Raw genomic sequence first — 19,388 nt, 5'->3', positions numbered from 1 at the left:
TAGTTACCATCCTAGTATAACTTTTTCCTAAATATTCTCCATCGTAAATGGATCATTTATCTTCAGGATCCTTGGGCTGGTGAGGCAGTCCTGGGCTGGACATAGTATATGATGTCTAAGATGGATATCTGCATCACCTTGCCATCCCTTGGCTTGCCAAATTATGTGGCTTCGGTGTAAAAGAACCTGATTTAGAGGTTCTGCCATTGTTCAGCCTTTGTTGCCTTGAGCATGTGCAGCCAACATCGAGTGATCCTGTAACAGGAGGATGTTTTAAGTGAGAATCATCTCTTTCCATACCATTTCCCAGGCTAAGCCTCTCTCCTGGCCCAGTGAGAATCTCTTCAGCCTCCCCTCCAATCTGTGATGAGGAGGACATGCTGCAGGCCCAGCCCTGCCCGTCGTCAAGGAGCAGAAGCTGAAATGCTCCAGCCTCTGCTCTCAGCACCCATCACTTTCATCCCAGTGAGCCTTAGAGCCAGAGACCTGGGTCACATCCTGGGCAAGTCACTTTCTTGCTGTGGGATGTCAGGCATGCGACTTAAGGAAATTGAGGTTAAGAGAAGTTATCTGCAAAGATGCAGGTTGTAGAAACTAGGGTTGTTTGAGGATCAGATGGGATTTGAGGGGCCCTAGAGAACTTTACATTGGTTACCTACTGATTTATAGATATCACATGAATCCTTCCATTTAATAATACTTCCAATAGCCATCATCTATTTAAATAAATCCTCAAGATAACCTCATGAATCAGGTACTAGCTCCAGCCCCTCCAAGACTCTGACTTTAGAGTTGTAAAATACAGAATTGGTACCTTGCCTAAGACCATTTAGTTATTTAGTGACTGAACTGAGCTAACACAGGGCTATTGTAGTATGGATCTCACATAGTAGATGTCATGGAATCGGGCACAGATAATTTTGGATGAGGATCTTGTTGGCATCCTTCAAATCGTGCACCGTGAATAACCGTCATTCTGTGCGAAGGCGGGCACACCCTGCTCCCAGTCTTAGAATGCTTTCAATTGTATATTCAGTCACTGAGGATACAACAAGCTATGCTTCTCTTTTCCCTGCAATAACATCCTTCCCCCAACTCTGGTTCCTGGAATTTTCAAAAGTCCTGATAATATTTCTGGAATGTAAATTTTCCCTTTTCACCATCCGTCGCTCTGTGCTCCTTCAGGGCCCCCCGTGCTCCCTCAGACACAGGCTGGTAGGAGCCAGTCTTCTAATGCAGATGCTGACTTAGAGAGGTGACTTCTACCCATCCATCAACTCTAACTGCATTCAAACATGTTCAATATGTGGGCTTCTTGATAACTTCCACTCTATGGAAAACAAAATGGAGGGAAATGATTATTGGCACAAAGGGGGGAAGTCATAAATCTTCAAATCAGATATAGGACAGATTGGAACAATATGGGTTCTCCAAGGTTGCCATGATAATGTGCCTAATAACTCTCCTTGGGCAAAAAGGCAATCTGCTTTCAATCAATCTCGCTTTTTCTGAGCAAAAATACCAATTATGTAGAAGGAAGATTTTTTTCCCTCCCTTTTTGATAAAGGCTGCTCTCCATCCCAGAAATCATGCTGTAGCTAAAAGATATATATTCTCAATTGTCTAGAATGGTATTGGACAGCTAGCCTCAAATGAGAAACGTCAATCCTTTTTCTTTTTTCTCTCCTCTCCTGCCTGCATTTGTCTACTTCTTAAGAGAACTGAAAGCTAATTAAAGGCTTAAGGGATAATATTGATTGCATTGGAATATATTTTATATGTACCCAGCACATTTTCAACTAAGAGAACCCTGACTCTCTCTAAGGCTGAATAAATCAGCTGGCGGGGCCTTTGATTCAAGGGTGAGAGGGTGAACTCATCTCCTTCCCTTCCACTTCTCACACATCTGTCCTAGAGATGAATGAGTTCAGAACAGGGAGAGGGAATGCTGGCAGTTGTTCATTCAGTCCTTTGCATACAGGATGGGAAGGATGAATGTTCAGGCATTTCCCCGGACCTATCATTGATTCGAGTCCAGGTTTGAATAATCACCAGGCTTCTACTGGTATAGAACTTTGAGCTTTGCTGTGCCTGGGGCGGGAAGCTGGCTGGGTGGCATTAACCTCTCAGATCCCTCATCTGTTGGATAGGAATAAGGAGCTTGCCCAAGATCCCACACATCCTTGGTGGCAGAGCAAGGGATCCCGTCTGGCTTATTCTCACATCCAGGTGAACGGGAGGACCTCCACCACCTATGTGTCCTGTGGAGGTGCCCATACGTCGGATTCATGCTGGCCTTGTTTGCAGTCATGGAAGTCTGTGGACAGAAAACATTAGAACTGTCCCCATGCAGCCTTGGATGTCAGATCAGGACACCCTGTGTCTTGGTCACTTTCTGAACACCCCTGGCAAATTCAGAATCAGAAATCTTATGTAAAACATGCAAATCCCTTTGCAGCCTGTTTTGTCCATATAAATGCCCATGTGCTACAAGAAATATTTTAAGAGATGGCAGGATAAAAATGTATGTAATCCAAGTGTTTGGTTCATGTCCCGTGTTCTGACACCCGATGTATTTCCAGAGGGAGTTAGTCATGTGGGTGTGGGGCATTTGGAGAGGTGGCCAAGGGACCTCCTTGAACCTGGCTGGTCCTGGCTAGAAAACAAAGTGATCGTGTTGGAACATCTCTTCTGAGGCAGCCCACAGACAGTCTTTCCTCCCCAGGTTGGCCTTCGCTTGCCCGGCCACAGAGTAAGTGTGGCACCGTAACAATAACAGTCCATAATGGTGATATTATTAACTGCATTGTGCATATTATTGATTTACTCTTTGTTCTGCATCATTATCCTTTCACCAATGAGTTTACTGCCTTATTCTCACATACTTAGTCAAGCACCAAATTACAGCGAAAGGGCAGGCTCTTGTAATGGCATCTAATGGAACATTGCATAAGCGATCATCACTTCCTCCCATTATGAGCTGCCTCCAGCCAATGAGCTTTCTGCCTTGTTGGAATGTGCGCCGAGCAATTATGAGGTGCAGGGGGCCTAGACGTTCTAAAATTTTTTCCCACGAAATTACGTGCTTCAGTGTTCACCACCTGCCCCTGCCTCAGAACCTGGGCAGGGACTCAGCCTCTGTCCCTAGCAGCCGAGAGGCACAAGGACCTGGCCTGAGCCCGTTGCTATGGTCTTCTTATTAGAAGCCAGAAGGTTGCCTCTCCACAGTCAGGCCCCGGATTTGGGTCATGGGGCTAGCCCTTGTACCAAAGGGCTTAGTCCTGATGGAGCGTCAGATAGCAAATGTCAAGGGCCACCGGGTAGCCAGATTGGTTCAGATTCATCAGATGGGTCCAGGAGCCCAAAGATGTCAGGTGGGACGGTTGTCCCAGCAGTTCTGGAAGAGAGGCTCATCTCTCCAAGGGAAGCCACCATCTCTGGAAACAGAAGTCCAAACCTTGCTGGATCAAGGCAAACCATTCATGCCTCATCCCTTTCTAGTTTCTCCCCATCTTGAAGTAGAATGCTGTGGCTATTGTGGAAGTCCTGGGCAGCCCAGGGAGGCAGCTGTCTGGGGATACACAGCTTGTGGCGTGATCTGCAATTCCATAGGCGTCCCATCCCCATTTAGCCCTGAGTAATGCTCACTTACTGTAAAGTGTTACATGCCCCCATTGTCGGAGGAGTTATGGCGGAAAAATGCAAAATTTCCTTTTTACTGCTTATGGCCAGCAGAGCCCATAACGTGTCAAGCCGCACATTAGCCACCCTGATAAAAGTCCGCTTTCTTACACACAAAATCATCGTTTCAGCAAGATTTGTTATCTCATTACCTGATAAGCTCTATGTCATAAACCAAGACTCATTCGGTAAATCTCTCAAGAGGACGCTTTGTGGGCAGAAAGGGAAAGATATGAATCTGCAAGGGACTTGATAATGCAGCATTTAAGCACAAGCATAATGTCACTTATTGTTCAATGCATAAAACCACTTGGCCAAACGGTTGGGCTTTTAATAGGATTTTGTGCAGCATCAGGTGAGAAGCCATATGCCTTTTCTGCCGAGGAGTCTCTGAGCACCTGCCAGCACCGCTGCTTTGCCTCACGGCCCTCTGGGGATGGGAGCTGGGCTTTCACGGAGGCCTGGGGAGGAGAGGAATGCTTCCCTGCAGCTGTGCGCTTCCTCTGTCTTGCCTGGGGTGGGTGCCGGGTCAGCGCGGGGCTGGCCCCATCTAACTGGCTTCTCCTGTTCAGGCACATTGTGGTCTGCGGACACATCACTCTGGAGAGTGTTTCCAACTTCCTGAAGGACTTCCTGCACAAGGACCGGGATGATGTCAATGTGGAGATCGTCTTTCTTCACAAGTAAGGGGCCCCTGCTGTTTCGAGACCCTCCACTCAACCAGGCACCCTGAGGAGGACTCCCTGAGTGTCTGTAGGAGTGGTGGTGTGGGTGCCATGTTGGGGGGGTCAGTGCAGAGTTGAATCGGCCATGACCCCAGATGGCCTCCTTGGAGAGGACAGTATGGAACCATGGAAAGGGAACCAACACATTAGTTCAGTGGTGAGAATGGCGTCTGCTTCTGTGGAGGCAATTCTGGCAAAGAAGAGTGAAGTTCATTATGGGTTAAACACATCATTACCGTCCCTTCAGCTGTCTCGATCAACTCGATCCAGGTGTGTCCGCAGTGTCTGGTGTGGAATTAGCTGTCTAGTGTGGATTCTTTACAAGGGCAGGAGGGACAGAGTGGTCAGACGAGACACAAACAAGAGGAAGCAGGGTATGAAGTACTAATAACAGCTGCAGCAACAATGGCCATTTCTAGAAACCTCAGTGTAGGACCCTGTGCTGGTCCCTGCCCGTGCATACGGTCTCTCCCTTCATCAACACAGGGAGTCAAAGTGCATGCTGTGAACTCAGAGTATTCTATATAAATCTTGCCGAAGAGGTTATTTAATCTCTCTGGGCCCCAGTTTTCACATTCATAAGATAGGGAGAGCACAGTGGTTCCATTCTACCCCGTAGGGAGAATGAAAAGAAATAATCCATATAAAGAATACAGAGCAGAATCAGGCACACAGTAAGTGCTCAATAAATATTTGCTATTATTGTGGAAGATAATATTATTGTGGAAGATAGGTCTTACTATGTTTGCTGTACAGTTGAGGAAAGCAAGACCTCTCCTGTTCAATGTGGTTGGGACTTTAAGCTTCACCTGATCCCCTTTTAGGTAAAAGTTAGTCTGCCAAAGGGATAGAGAGCCTGGAGACTTAGGCATGTTGACTTGGGTGGCACCATCTTTTTTGATGGACATTGGGCCACCATAGTGCCAGCACTAACTCCAAGTTATCTAGGGATAAAGCTTATGAGTTGGTGTTGGCTGCATAGCGGGCTGATGGCCCAGGACTCAATCCTGCCCTGAGATCCCATGGAATTCGACTTCCCTATAAGCTTCTGTGCATCTCCTTCTTTTTGACATTTGTCCATAGAATACCAAACTGATCACCATGTCTGAGTGCCAGCATTTTGCCTCTCAACACTGAATTCTCCAAGTTCTGAAAGGACCAGCCAGGCCATGAGTGCAGGAGCAGAACTCACAGATTCAGTTCAGTGCTTAGCCTGACCTTACCAGCTGAGGGGCCTGTCCTCTGCAGAGCATTATGGGAGGTTCAGGAGAAGTAGTGTGCGTAGGTTTTGCCCTCATATCGGTTGGGATTTCAAGATGAGCACGTGTGCAACAATGAGAGCTCAACATCTAACCTATATTCATTGACTGAAGTCAGTTTCATCAGGAGGCAGAATTGCACCAGGCACTTGCTTCAGGGAGAGACCAGCATTTCTCGCATGACCAGGCAGACTTCCCAAGAGGGGCCCAACCAGTAATGGGTCTCAAAGACTGGTCCAATGTGCACAGGCTTGGTTTCTCTCTCACCCACAGCTTGAGACTGAATCAACAAGCCAGTGGCCAATGCTTTACTTGCTGGGATTCACCTTCGTGTCGCCAGCATCTGTCAGTGTCAGCACTGTAGTAGATGGCCCAGTTAATTAACCTCTTGAAGATTTGGGTTAATAACATCCCTTCCTCCAGGGCTGTTTTGAGGTTTAAATGAGTTAATATTTGTCAAGTGCTTGAAACGGTGTCTGCCGCATAGTAAGTGCTGGAAAACATTAACAATTCCTACTAAGTACTTAATGAATGTTAGGCAAGCATGGACAAACACAGTTCTTGGAACCTAGTAGGTTTGAACCAAATATCATCTCCCCAGCGCCTAGCCTGATACCTTATAGAGAGTAGAAATCTTTCATCTCCACAGAAGGAATAAATGGATAAGTGGGTCAATCAGTGTTTTAATCCTTGTTCTCCAAGGGGAACGATGTCTGGACAGTTCAGCACCGAGAATGATGAATAGAGTACACATGTGTGAATCAAGAGCAGTACCGAGAGTACATTAACTCGGTCTGTGGCTGCTCAGAGGTGACATGTTTTGATCCAGGCCCTGGGGGATGAGAAGTCCATGTGGCTGAGAACCAGAGAAGAGGCTTTGAGGGAGGGAACGGCCGGAGGCTCTGCCAGGGGGCGCCTTCGGCTAATCTCTGATGTCACAGCTCCGTTTCTCTATTCATAAAGTCGGGATTCCGTTCCTAACAAAGTCGAAGACGTTTCGCCTCATAGGCCTCCGACTTTGTGAAAACTGTGAGCCTCTTTATTTTACCTTGGTTACGGTTTGGGTTTTCAGTGGGCTGGGGTTTTATTTCTCTCGAGGGTGAAACTTTTATTTCTGTCAAGAAAAGGGGCTGCTTTGAAGGTGAAAGCCTTTTCCTAGGTCTTTCTCTTTGGAAGTCAAAAAAAAAGAAGGCCATGGAAGCAGAAATACCGGAATCTATTATATTAATGGCTGTTTCTTCTCTCCCTGCCAGCATTTCCCCTAACCTGGAGCTTGAGGCTCTGTTCAAACGACATTTTACTCAGGTGGAATTTTATCAGGGTTCAGTCCTCAATCCACATGATCTTGCAAGAGTCAAGGTAAGAAGTAAGAGGTGACTTCTGCTTTTATTCCATCTGAGAGGGGACTGACTCTGTGGTGAGGGCACATGCCTCCTAGGATGGCCAAGAGTCACCTCCGCACCCCTAATGAGATAAGTCAGATGCCACCAGCCTTGACATCACCCTTTCCCTGGTCCCAGAGCTTCATTCCGCTGGCACTTGCTAGGCCACTTCCCTCACTTGGAATAGTCATAAAATGAAAGTTATTTTGCCAGTTCCCTCAATGTCAGCACTCCTCAAGGAAGTAGACCAGTTGTACGGATTCGGTAACCTCATATACAATGTAATAATCAAGTAATTCCCATCTTAAATACTTAAGTTGGTCTCTGTGTAGCTCTGAAATCTATTATTTATATTGGAAAGGAGCATAACATGAAGGATAAAGTATAAATAAAATTCTGCCAGGCCATAAAACATTTTTAGCTTCCTTTTTTTTTTTTTTCTGCCACCAAAGACTAAAAGCATAAAACTAAACATGCAGATATCTGATATCACTTGGTAAAGGGCTAATCTTTCATTCCAAAATCTGTTAAGTTAAAAATCTTCTTATAAAGCAGACCTGAGGCTTATAAAGTAAAAGGATAGAGCAAAGTGACATCTGCTATTTTGCTCGTTTTATATAGATTTTGTAAACACATTCAATATTTGCATGGCAGTGGATATAGACTAATATTGTGAATCCACTGACTTCTAAATGCTAACTGTGGTCACTACATAATTAAGTAAATAATGTCATTGGCAAACATGAATAAGCAGAAGGATCTGGGTAAATTCTTTGGATTATTAAAGAAAACTAGAGACAATTTGTGACATACTGCGGAGGAAACAATGGCCTCCCACCAAAATGCAGGAATGGTCTATTAAGTACAACATATCAAGTGGGACAGATTGCAGACCTGAGCCAGAACAAGAATTCTTATGCTTATAGAGTCTAGTTAATCTTAATATTATCCAGACATGATCCAAGTTATGACTAATGTGAAATCTAATGAGAACTTGGAGAAAATAGTTACTGTTCAAGGACCTAATTTGATGCAAGCAATTATTAGCATAACTCATCATTCCCTCAAAGGCATAAATCTTATTTTGGCTCATGTTTAGAGAAGTCAGTAGGTTTTGAGGTCATCTGTAACACATCATTTCATATACATAGATTTGTTGTCTTTTGAATATCTGAATGCTAATTGAATACTAAATAATACTGAATTGTTATCTGATTTAGGGCTCTTATTTCCTCCTGTTCCACAGTTAAGATGTGAAAAAGGTCAGATGAAGGACTTTGGAGTCTCAATATCTGAATCCTTGACTATTCGATTAACTTGGTAACCTGAGAGAAGGGATTTAGCTCATCTGACGCCATTTCCCGACCAGAAAAATTAAGATGATGGGGTAGATCCATTGGTAGGAAAAGGAGGCAGAGAAGGGACCAAAAGGCTTCGTTAATTGTTATTTAAAGAAAACTGGAAAGATTGCATCTAAGTCACTATGCCAAATGAAAAGTATAATTATGAAGGTCCACGTTGTACCCTTGAACAACAACAAGATGAAATGTTTATACCATAATAAGAACTTGCGAGCTACACTTTTGACAAAAACTATAATCTCTCAGAATTATTTTTTTCTTTCCTTGCAAAGCACCAGATTCCCCAAAAGCTGTCGACAGAGAAAGACTGCAACCAGGCATGGCTATTTATATGTTTGTGTTCTGTGATTTTCCTTTCCGTGTCTTAGATAGAGTCAGCAGACGCATGCCTCATCCTTGCCAACAAGTACTGCGCTGACCCTGATGCTGAAGACGCCTCCAACATAATGAGGTAACACCGGGGAGACCAGGGAAAGCTCTGGGCTTGGCGCTCTGCAGCCCCTTGGCTGCCCTTTTGGGTTCTCTGCAGAACATCATCTCTGTGGAAACTTTTTTCCCTCATGAGCCACTCTATACCTTGCCACAAACATAGGTCCAGGGGGAGCTGAGGTGCCGGTGGCTGTGGAGGGCAGTGCCACAAGGCATCATAGACAGGAAGCTTATCCTTGGCAGGTAGGACCCCTGGGGCTCACAGTGGGTCTTGGGTTTGAGATGTTTCAGACAGGACTAGGAAAGAGAGATTGAGATGGGTGTAGGCCTGAAGTAAGGTACCATTTTCCCGAAGGGGGAATGGACCTGCCAAGACTTGACTGTGGGTGATTTTGTCCCCCAGAGACACTTAGAGATATCTGGAGATGTTCTTGGTTGTTGTAATGAACAGATGACGCTGCTCACATCCCAGGAGGTAGAGGCCAGGCGTGCTGTTCAACGTCCTACAATGCACAGGGGACAGTTCCCCACAGCAGAGAATTATCTGGCTCCAAATGTCAGTAGTGCCAATCTTGAGAAACTCCATGTTGGAACTTTCCAAGTGTGTCTGTGGCATTGATTAATATCCCCCTCAAAGAGGAGTTGGTTGACTGATGGGATTGTTTCAACCGGTTTCCCAGAATGAAACAGTGTCTTCACTGAAAGCCTTCTCAGTGCTTTTAATACTAACATGCTTTTCTAAGATAATGATCGACAGAGAAGTTAGCAAACCTATTTGACTCCAACCCTCCCTTTCCCCCCCCCGCCACCACCTTTTTTTTACAGAACATCTTTGGGTGGGCAGGGACACACTCTGGAGACCACCACCCAGTGCCCTCCCTGGAAATGGGTGAGGCCCATGGAAGACCATCTCCTGGCCTGACCTGACACTACTGACCCCTACTCCCTCTTCTTTTCTCATTTCAGAAGAACACTGTTCTTCAACAATGGAATGCCAAAAAAGATATTTAGCTCTGGAGAGTTAAAGCCCCTCAGGATTCTTCTTCTCCCCTCTGGCCTACATTGCAGAGTAGTTAAGAGGCCTGGAAGGGAATAATACAGAGATGCTTCTGGAGAAGAGATGAACTAAGAGAAAACATTCCCTCCCACTACATTCCCAGGAACTCTTGCCTAATTGTGAGCAGCCGTCCTTTGGTCCAGACAGACCTCCCTCTCCCCACAGCTTGGTTTGCTGCAGCCTGGGAATGTACTGGGATGAGGTCTTGGGAAGTGGCATCATCACCATGCTCCCGTCTCCATTCCTTTGCTTCTAATCGGTGGCCCCAAGTGACATGAGCTTTCCCATCACTGAGGTGGGGGACTCCCCTGGTGCATCAGGGATGAGCACGTCTGTCTTTCCCTCAGCATCTGGTCCCTGTGTCTGGCAAGCGACATCTGGCACAGTATTCTCTTTCCTCCCACTTTTCTTTGGCAATATGTTTTCGCGCAGTTGTTTTAAGGAAGTTGATGCATGAACTCTTGTCCCCATGGTGCTTGCCAGCCTGCAGGGAGGTGGTGGAATGGGGACATGGGTCCACACCTGGGTCCACTCCCTAAACTAGTCACAGCTGGAATGTGACTACAACAGCTCACCGTCGGGTGCTCCAGAGGGACCCCCTTCCTGAACTAGGATTTCCATCCTTCCCCACGTTTTCATGTCATCTGAAATGATAAAAACGGATAAAAACGTAGCCTTTCAGGAACTAGTCTTCCTGATAGTGAGATTTTCAAACATAAAAACAAAAGAAAATAAAGTGCAATGTGTTGACCCCTGGAGAAGTTTTGGGGCTAGTGCTTTTATTTTCCCCCTTCCAAAAGTGAATAATGGAAATGAGTAATAGTTTGGAAATGGGCATTTCTCTGAATGGCAATATTTCATTTAAGCCCAGCCTGCAGTAGGGCCGATATGAAGACTTGTAAGTTACCAGGGTGTTTGGCGGGATGCCACCGCATGAAAATTACAGGACAGAGGTAGCATCAGACATGTGGTGAAGCCATACAGTAACCAGAATCAGAACTAAGGCCCAGGCAGCAAAAGGAAATGGAAAGTTCAGGGTTAAAAACTGGGCTCTGTCTTTCCCTTATTTGTGTAATCCTCCTTTCTCCTTAGTTTAATGAGACCAATCTGCCCCTCTTGAAATTAAAATGTCAAAGAGTCATTTGAAATGAGCTAATGCAGGAGACCCCGCTCTGGCAGTGAACGGAATTCAGGGCTGACTGAAGCTCAGAGTCCTTGAGTTATAAGCAAGAGCCAACACAACACTTTTTCAACAATAAAATGAATTCCTTCAAGAGCAAAAGCCCAGGGTGAATTTGTGCAGGAAGAGGCTTCTGTGCGATCCGTTTCCTAAATTCACAAGTTGTAGCTTTTCAGATAAAACTGCTCCCTGACTGCCTTCTCTCCATTTTTCCCCCCAAAAAGGCATGAAGCATGGAGAGGTTTCTTGGTGCAGAGTTTGTGGGGGTGGTTCTAATACATGCACTCGCATTTCTGATTAGGCTTCGCGGTGGGCTGTCCTGTGGAATTCCATTCTTTAGCCTTCCTTGTCACAGAAGGAAATGTGCAATGTCACCTCTGACAGAGTCGGTAATGACAAAAACCATAACTTACACGTGGAGAGAGCTTTTAATGATTTCAAAGCATTTCCACATCTGGTCTTTCATTTGCTGCTCATACCAAAGTCTGTGAAATAAATAAAGCAGGTACCATTGCCCCCAATGTCCAGATGAGGAAACAGTCACAAAGAACCCAGGGATTTCCTGAAGGTCACCCAGTTCCTTTAGTGCACTGGGACTGGAATCCAGGTGTTTCTACTCCTCCATTTGTAGCCCAGTCTCAGGGAGCAGGAGCCAGGGGTGGATTGGGGAAGGGCAGTGACTCATAGGCAGTATAGACTGAGGGCAGTTTGTCTGGGTGGTAGGGGGAGGGGAGAGTGGAATTTTCTACCAGACGGTGGCCTTCCAGCCAGGCCTTGGATTTTTATTTTCCACCAGCATTAAAATCTTCACTTAGACTCTATTATCTATCGAAGGCTGAGTCATTGATCCCAACATAAGAGCCCTGCTCAGAAATCATTTTTGTCAGTGGCCATGTGTGTGTGACAGTTTGTATCATTTGTCAGGCTGGTTGTTTGATTCGTCATTGTTGTCTCAAGTTGTTAACTTGGAGAACTGGACTCAGAGCAAGTTACTTCTAGGCTTGTCCCCAGGGTATGTGAGATTGCAAACCTCCCTCGGCCCATGGGTTGAGCTCGCCTTATTTAGATGTCTCCGTAGGCAGTAAGCCTGTGACCCTGCTCTGGAGCCGCAGCCCCACTACACGGGCTCACACGCCGACACCAAGGCACCAGAGAACCACTCTCTTCTTTCCTGCCCCGGGCACAGTCTGTGGCCATTCTGTTGATTTCTTTCTCACGCTGCCATGGGGTATGGTGAGGGACACCGTTTAACCAGGCCCTGTGCCGGCAAGCCTTCTGGATGGTCCTGGCTGCTGGCCCCGCCTTCACTCTGGGCACAGTCAAATTCGTGTTCACGTCAGACTCCAAGAGTAGGACAAACCCTGCCTCAGCTTTGGTTCTTTCTTTTTCAGAGTAATCTCCATAAAGAACTACCACCCGAAGATAAGAATCATCACTCAGATGCTACAGTATCACAACAAGGTAGGACAGCGAGAGGCGGGGCCCGTCGCAAGCTCAGAGGTGCACAAGCATGCCTGGTCTCTCTCCTCTCACTGTACAGCTGTGTGTGCACACACACACAAATGCACGTGCACACATACACATGTGCACATGCACATACACACGCACCCACCCACCCACACACACACACGTGCACACATGTGCTGTTGTAATCCAAAGGGTTAGACAAGGAGTGCTGGGTACAAACCTCCCTGGGGCCTTTCTTCAGTGCAAGCACCTTGTTGACTGCTGCTCACTAGAAGGCAGCATCTGTTGGACCCCCAGGTTGGAATATTGATTTAACCTTAGATCCCAGTTTCAACAATGTCCACTTTTTATGTGCTCTACTCCTTTCTTTCTTTCTTTCTTTCTTTCTTTCTTTCTTTCTTTCTTTCTTTCTTTTCTTTTCTTTTTTTTTTTTTTTAAGATTTCATGTATTTATTTGACAGAGAGAGAGAGAGAGATCACAAGTAGGCAGAGAGGCAGGCAGAGAGGGGGTGGGAAGCAGGCTCCCCGATGAGCAGAGAGCCTGATGCGGGGGTCGATCCCAGGACCCTGAGATCGTGACCCGAGCCAAAGGCAGAGGCTTTAACCCACTGAGCCACCCAGGCGCACCTCTACTCCCTTCTTCATTCAGTATCTCCTGACTAACTGCTGTGTGCTCAGTGCGCTACCTGACCTCCCTAACCCCCCAGACGTATAAGTGAAGGAGTCCTGCCTTGTGCCCTCAGGGACGGACGTGGTAGTCCGGGGTAGAGAGCTTCCCAGGCGAGTGATAGGGCTTTGCTACCAGAGACCAGGTGATGTGGAGGAGCAGACCACGCGGGGGGGTGAGGGGTGGGGGGGCGGGGGGTAGGGGGTAGGGGGGGTGGTGGAGAATGAGGAACTCGGCCTTCTCCTGCTGCAGCGGAGAACAGGCTTGGTTGAACCAAGGGAAAAAGTTGCTCTCCAGAGATAAGACATAAAGGAATTTTCCTCCTGTTCTAGTTTAGAAGGGGATTGGGAAGAAAACAAACGTTGGAGTCTATGCTGTTTTGCTTGTGATTACTTCTCAGTCTCTCATTCAAAGGCACTGCTCCTTCACACCGCCTGTCACTGAGCTCCCAGGGAAACAGCTTTGGGGGAGGGAAGGTGGCACCTTTCTCCGTTTGATGTGGAACGGGTTATTCCCCGTAATGAGGCTGGGAAACCGGAGGCTGCTCAGTACCTGGAACCAGGTGTTCTGTCTGAACACAATAACTCCCCGCTGGGTTATGAGTGAGTGTATGTCCATCTTCTAGGCCATATTCCCTACGAAATAGGCAGTCAGGTGACCCAGAGAAGACCCTGTTCTGCCAAATGCACCAGTGCCATGCCATTATTTCTTAATTACTGGCAAGGGCTGCCCCATTTCGCCTCGTGGAGGCCCATCAGAGGCCATTGTGAAGTGGGGCCTGCTGTCGGCGACCAGCCTACCGCTTGGGTCTGCTGCCCACTGCCCGGCCCTCGGCAGGTGCTTCCACGGCATAACGTGTTACACTCCAGCCAGTGGGCTTGGTGGTGGGCACCCAAGATCCCATTGTCCTGTTCATCTCTGGAAAACCCAAGGACACGGAAGACATAAAGTGAGAATATGGGGGACTCACATGCATCGGTCTGGAGAAGTTTCTAGACAGCAGCCCCTATAGGTGGAGGGGAGTTTTATTAGCAAGCCTGTGGCTGGAGACCGCTCCTCAGGCAATAAACTCTTCTTTCATTTATGATTTGAAATTTCATTCAGTGTGGGAGTGCTTTAAGCTGTTGTTTAGGTTTTTGGCTGAATTTAGATTGATGAGGGAAATTAATGTAGTATGTTTAGAAAGGGCTGTCAATTCCTTTTTTTTCCCCTTCCAATGAGTATGGATGCCACCTCTTCAAGAAATTCAGGATGGTTTTAGCTGTGATTTCTGTCAAAGTCCAAGTAGCTGAATGGACCTAGGATCTGGATGGAACCTGGTCAGTACTCACATGACAATAGCCACAGTGAATGTCTGGTCCACGCTGAGGACTCTGGTACAAACCTTTTCATGGTAATTATTCAGGAAAAAATGATGGCAACCAATCCTGAAAACACATTTTCAGGAAATGTGCCGAAAACATATTTTTGCTTAGAATCACCTGAATATGTCGGGGTTTCAGAGTCAGGGAAAATCACGTGTGAGACTTTGCCCCTGTAGGATGAGTAATGTATGAGCCCACTTTTCTCGATCATTTCCTTTCCCTCTTTTAGAGGGAGCAAAAAGTCCACTGGTCATTGTCATCCCATTCCTCATAGAATTGCAGATGGACACTTGTCACCCTGCTCTATAACTGTGCTATTTTGTGAGATGCTCCCACCTTCTCTTTATTTATTTTTTTTAAAGATTTTATTTATTTATTTGACAGAGAGAAATCACAAGTAAGCAGAGAGGCAGGCAGAGAGAGAGGAGGAAGCAGGCTCCCTGCTGAGCAGAAAGCCCGATGTGGGGCTCGAACCCAGGACCTGGGATCATGACCTGAGCCGAAGGCAGCGGCTTAACCCACTGAGCCACCCAGGCGCCCCCCCCACCTTCTCTTTAATCTGTTTTTTTTCCCCATTGCCTTACAGTCTTATTTTTCTTCCTCTCTCTGTCCTTTCTCTTCATCCATGAATAAATGCCCAGAGATCTCCACCCATTAAAACTTGCTTTCTTGAAAGAACCTGGTATGTGTATGTAAACTTATGTTACACTCAACACACTTTAAGTGATAGTTAATTCCATAATTGGATATGAGACTTAAAACATAAAGAATTTCAATTCCCTGTGCTCTAATGATGCTGGTATTCCAGGGCCTAAAGGGATGTAGGCAAGCTGCCTACTTCTCTCCAAGTAAAATTGGTCCTGAGTTTGTCATCATAGTAATCTTAGATATTTGTGGCGTATTTTATGGTTTTAAAAGAGCTTGACATCCATTATCACATTTAGTCCTCGTTTGGCCATCTGTGCATGCTAGCATCCCAGTGTGACCCCAGACTGGGAGTCTGTGCTCTCCCAGACAGAACAGCTCTGGTGGGTACAACTCGTGGTCACTTGGCAGGCACTGAGCTAAGGACAGAATGGCCAGCTGTCACCTTCTCTGTAAATACAGCCCACCCCACTGAACCAAACTGTGGTTCCTCACAGCAGGCCTTCTAGAAGGACTGGTGTTCTCTAAAGTGGATCTGATTTCATGGAGAGAAACACTCAGCCCAGCCCAGATGTCTCTGAACACAGAAAGAAGATGGTACAGGGCACTCATTTTTGATTTGAGTGTTGTAAATGTCTTGAAGCTTTTCAAGGAAAGAACAGTTGATGATATAATAGTAAAGTATCACTTCTGATGACTTAGCTGCTAATGGATTTTTAATTTTCCGGATAGATTCTAGAAAAAAAAGGTCTTTGTTGGGCTGCCTGGGTGGCTCAGTGGGTTAAGCCTCTGCCTTCAGCTCAGGTCATGATCTCAGGGTCCTGGGATCGAGTCCCACATCGGGCTCTCTGATAGGCAGGGAGCCTGCTTCCTCCTCCTCTCTCTCTCTCTCTCTCTCTACTTGTGATCTCTGTCAAATAAATAAAATCTTTAAAAAAAAAAAAAGGTCTTTGTCTAGGACCTAGAAACCAAGTCCCAATGGCCCAATGGTGATGCAAGTTCTTTGAGCTTTCTCACTAAAAATACTTAGATACTTGGGCAATAGTGTTGAAGTGTTTTCTCTGTCGTGAACTTTGTTCCTTTGGTGGCTTTCTCAAAGTTATTTATGTATAGGGAAGGCTGGGACTGGACTTGACCTCTACTGGTTTCCCAGGAGAGCATATTTTCACATTCCTCCTTCTTGAGATGAAGAGTGGTCCAGTGGCTAATCAAAGGGGGACCCTGGTCCTGCTACGCCTGTTTTATCAGGCCTCATTCTTCAGATCCAAGATTTACCTCTAGACTTCTGTGCAGTGATGCTGGCATTTTCCAGTGGACCCAAATATCCCTCAGATGAAGGACAGAAGTGTCAGAAACAGAGGATTTGAGTTCCTTGTGAAATTTCCTCTCTTCATCTCATGCACACAGATGTTCCTCCTGGCCTTTGGTACATCCCTCCCTGCTCCCTGCCCCACAATTGGGGAAGATACAATGGCCCATGAAAGGAGGCCATATGGAAGCCTGAGAACTGAAACAGACTTGACTTGACCATGTAATAACATGTGAAATATGTCTAAGGAACTCAAACCAGATGGGGACGGGGGGACCCAAGGCCCAAGAGCCCGGACTTCATACCTTCAAAAACCTGGCACATGGGGATATGAGAGACTCTCTGGAAAAGGCTTTGTTTGATTGTTCATTTACTTGCTTGAAAGTGCCATGAAGGTTAGTAAAGGGGGAAGGTGGCCTTTGCCAGCCAGTGAAGAGTTGGGAGAGAAACAGTGTAAGGGGCAAGAAGATCGGTTGGAATCAGGCCTGTGATGGGAGAAGGTCTCTGATACTCAGCTTGGCAGAAATTACCATCCACCATAGCCTACACACCAAACTTTTTAACCTTGCTCTCGTTAGGGAGGATACGGTCTTCTCTCCCAGGAGTCACTGCTGGCTTAGGACTTGTGAAACTATCACAGGACTTTGAGGAAGGGATTTCACAAGAAGGGTATTTCTGTTAGCAGAACAAGAAGCCATTGGACTTGTTCTTGTTTCCATAATGGCATCTTCTCTTCTAGTAGGTACAACCGTAGTGTGTTATCCTGACAGTGAAGGGAAGCCTTCTGTAGGATGCTTCTGGTGTTTGCTGGTACCTGGAGAGAAATAGGCGTTTCAGGGCCATAAAGTCTTGGCATCCATGGGGGGCCCAGTAGGGCTCTCAGCTACAACCTCAAATGCAAAGCAAGTGGTCTTTCTCTTATGACTTGGAAAAACACTTATAGAATATTTGGGACAAAGACCTTGCATTTTGGGAGGTAGCTTTCTCCATTTATTAGACAAATTACATCCTTAGAAAGTTCCTTTATAAAAGAAGCCAAAAAACTGCTTTCTTGTAACATATACCAGTCAGTCCTAATTCTGGCCCCTGGAACAAAGCAAGACAAGCCTAATCTCTTTTCATTGCCCCAGCACCTGAGGCTTTCAGAGGTAACCGTCCTGTCTCTGTGAGGGTGTGGTCCTTCTTTAGGCCAGACACTGCTGGCTCTCTTAACTGTTTCTCATAAGACGTTTTCCAGAATCCCCACCCTCCTTGTGCTTGTCATTTTTTTCTGGAAGTTATTCAATTGATCAGTTTCCCTCTTTAAATCTGGCTGTTACAACAGGATCAAGTACTCTGGAACCAGCCTGACCGGTTCACAAGAGAATGAAACATTCGTTTCCCTTGATCTGGAGACCATTTCTAACAAGCACGCATTGGCTTTCTCTGTAATCTGTCACACAGTTGGCCTCTTTTTGGGATTTGAGTTACCCACACACTTAAGTTTTTTTCCCTTCTTTCCCCCTCAGCTCTACTGCCAAGTTAGATCTTCTCATTTTGAATTTATACAATTGATTTTTTTTTTTCGAACCTAAATGCTGCACTTGACATTAAGACATTTAAAGATCTTTCCTTTAAAAATCTTTAAATTTAAAAATCTTTCCTGGTTGTTTTTCTGCCCATTTTTCCAATCCTGGCAAAGTTTTTGAATTTTGACTCCTTCATCCAATGGATAATCTCTGACTCTGCTTCATGCCGCTTAAAACTAATCAGATGAGCATGTGTCTGTGTCCTTATCCTGGGGTGTGACCTGTGACATAGGATCAGTCCATCTGCAAGAGATCATAATATGTCTACACTGTGATTTGCCTGATGATTTAGGTCAGTGCTTCTCAAAGTGTGGTCCCCAGATCGGCACCTCGAATTTGTTAGAAATGCGAATTCTCCAGCCTCACCCCGTACCTTACTAGATCAGAAACTGTGAAGGAGGGGCCAGCAATATGTGTACCAACCCACCAGGTGATTCTGAGGCCCACTCAGACTTGGGAGCCACTGACCTGGAGTTTCGGGGATGCAGATTAAAAAAAGATTCTAAAACACATAGGCAACGGAGGGTCCGAGTCTGTTTGAGGAGCTCATTTATGAACAACCTAGCGAGATATTCTAGTAATGTGGGCTGATGTGTCTGTCCCAAGAGGAAATTCCCTCTGGACTCTGTTGGCTACATGACAAACCCCAGGGGAAGACCTGGGTTAGGGAGAAGCAACGTTGCAGAGAAAACCCCGAGGACTGAAGCCCACGGAATAGGGGAGTCGAATGAAACAGCGAAGAGCAGGCTCAGACCAGGGAAAGAAAGGATGAGTCTGAAGGCCTCTGATCCGTTGGGCAGTGGTGCCTTTCCCAGAGGGGATTTGCCACCATTGAACACTTAGCAACCTCAGTTCTCATACCTTGCGTTTGCTTCCACAGGCCCATCTGCTAAACATCCCGAGCTGGAACTGGAAAGAGGGAGATGATGCAATCTGCCTTGCGGAGCTGAAGCTGGGGTTCATAGCCCAGAGCTGTCTGGCTCAAGGCCTCTCCACCATGCTCGCCAACCTCTTCTCCATGAGGTCATTCATAAAGGTAACGTCTCGTCCTATTAGAGTCCATTAGCCCTGGATTCAGTTTGTCGTGGGGTTGAGTAGAGAGCACAGCTTAAACTCAAAACAGATCGACAGGCTTTAACCACTCTGGTTAAGGAGAAATTCCTAGTTACAGATTTGGGCACAAGGCCAACTTCTTTCAAAATTATGTTTTTATTTTTATTTGGCACATCCACGGCCATTAAATGATTGTTCAAAGCACAAATCCTCTCTTTTTTTTAGATAAACCACATGTTTA

The 19,388-nt window shown here is 46.1% G+C and overlaps 1 protein-coding gene across 29 annotated transcripts in view; it reads left to right on the top strand.

The window, feature by feature from the left end:
• The window catches only part of KCNMA1 (potassium calcium-activated channel subfamily M alpha 1), a 729,891-nt gene that overhangs the window by 516,283 nt on the left and 194,220 nt on the right, over positions 1–19,388 (top strand). For all 29 annotated transcript variants that reach the window (XM_047701854.1, XM_047701853.1, XM_047701852.1 and 26 more), the window contains exons 10-14: positions 4,254–4,364; positions 6,919–7,024; positions 8,777–8,859; positions 12,466–12,535; positions 18,975–19,130. In XM_047701854.1, coding sequence (XP_047557810.1) covers positions 4,254–4,364; positions 6,919–7,024; positions 8,777–8,859; positions 12,466–12,535; positions 18,975–19,130 — 526 coding nt within the window. The remainder of the gene's footprint in view (positions 1–4,253; positions 4,365–6,918; positions 7,025–8,776; positions 8,860–12,465; positions 12,536–18,974; positions 19,131–19,388) is intronic.

This window comes from Lutra lutra, chromosome 14, assembly GCF_902655055.1.
Source record: "Lutra lutra chromosome 14, mLutLut1.2, whole genome shotgun sequence".
NCBI classification, from domain to species: Eukaryota; Metazoa; Chordata; class Mammalia; order Carnivora; family Mustelidae; genus Lutra; species Lutra lutra.
The sequence above is the reverse complement of the archived record's forward strand: the minus strand, read 5'-3'. Positions and strand labels throughout refer to the sequence as shown.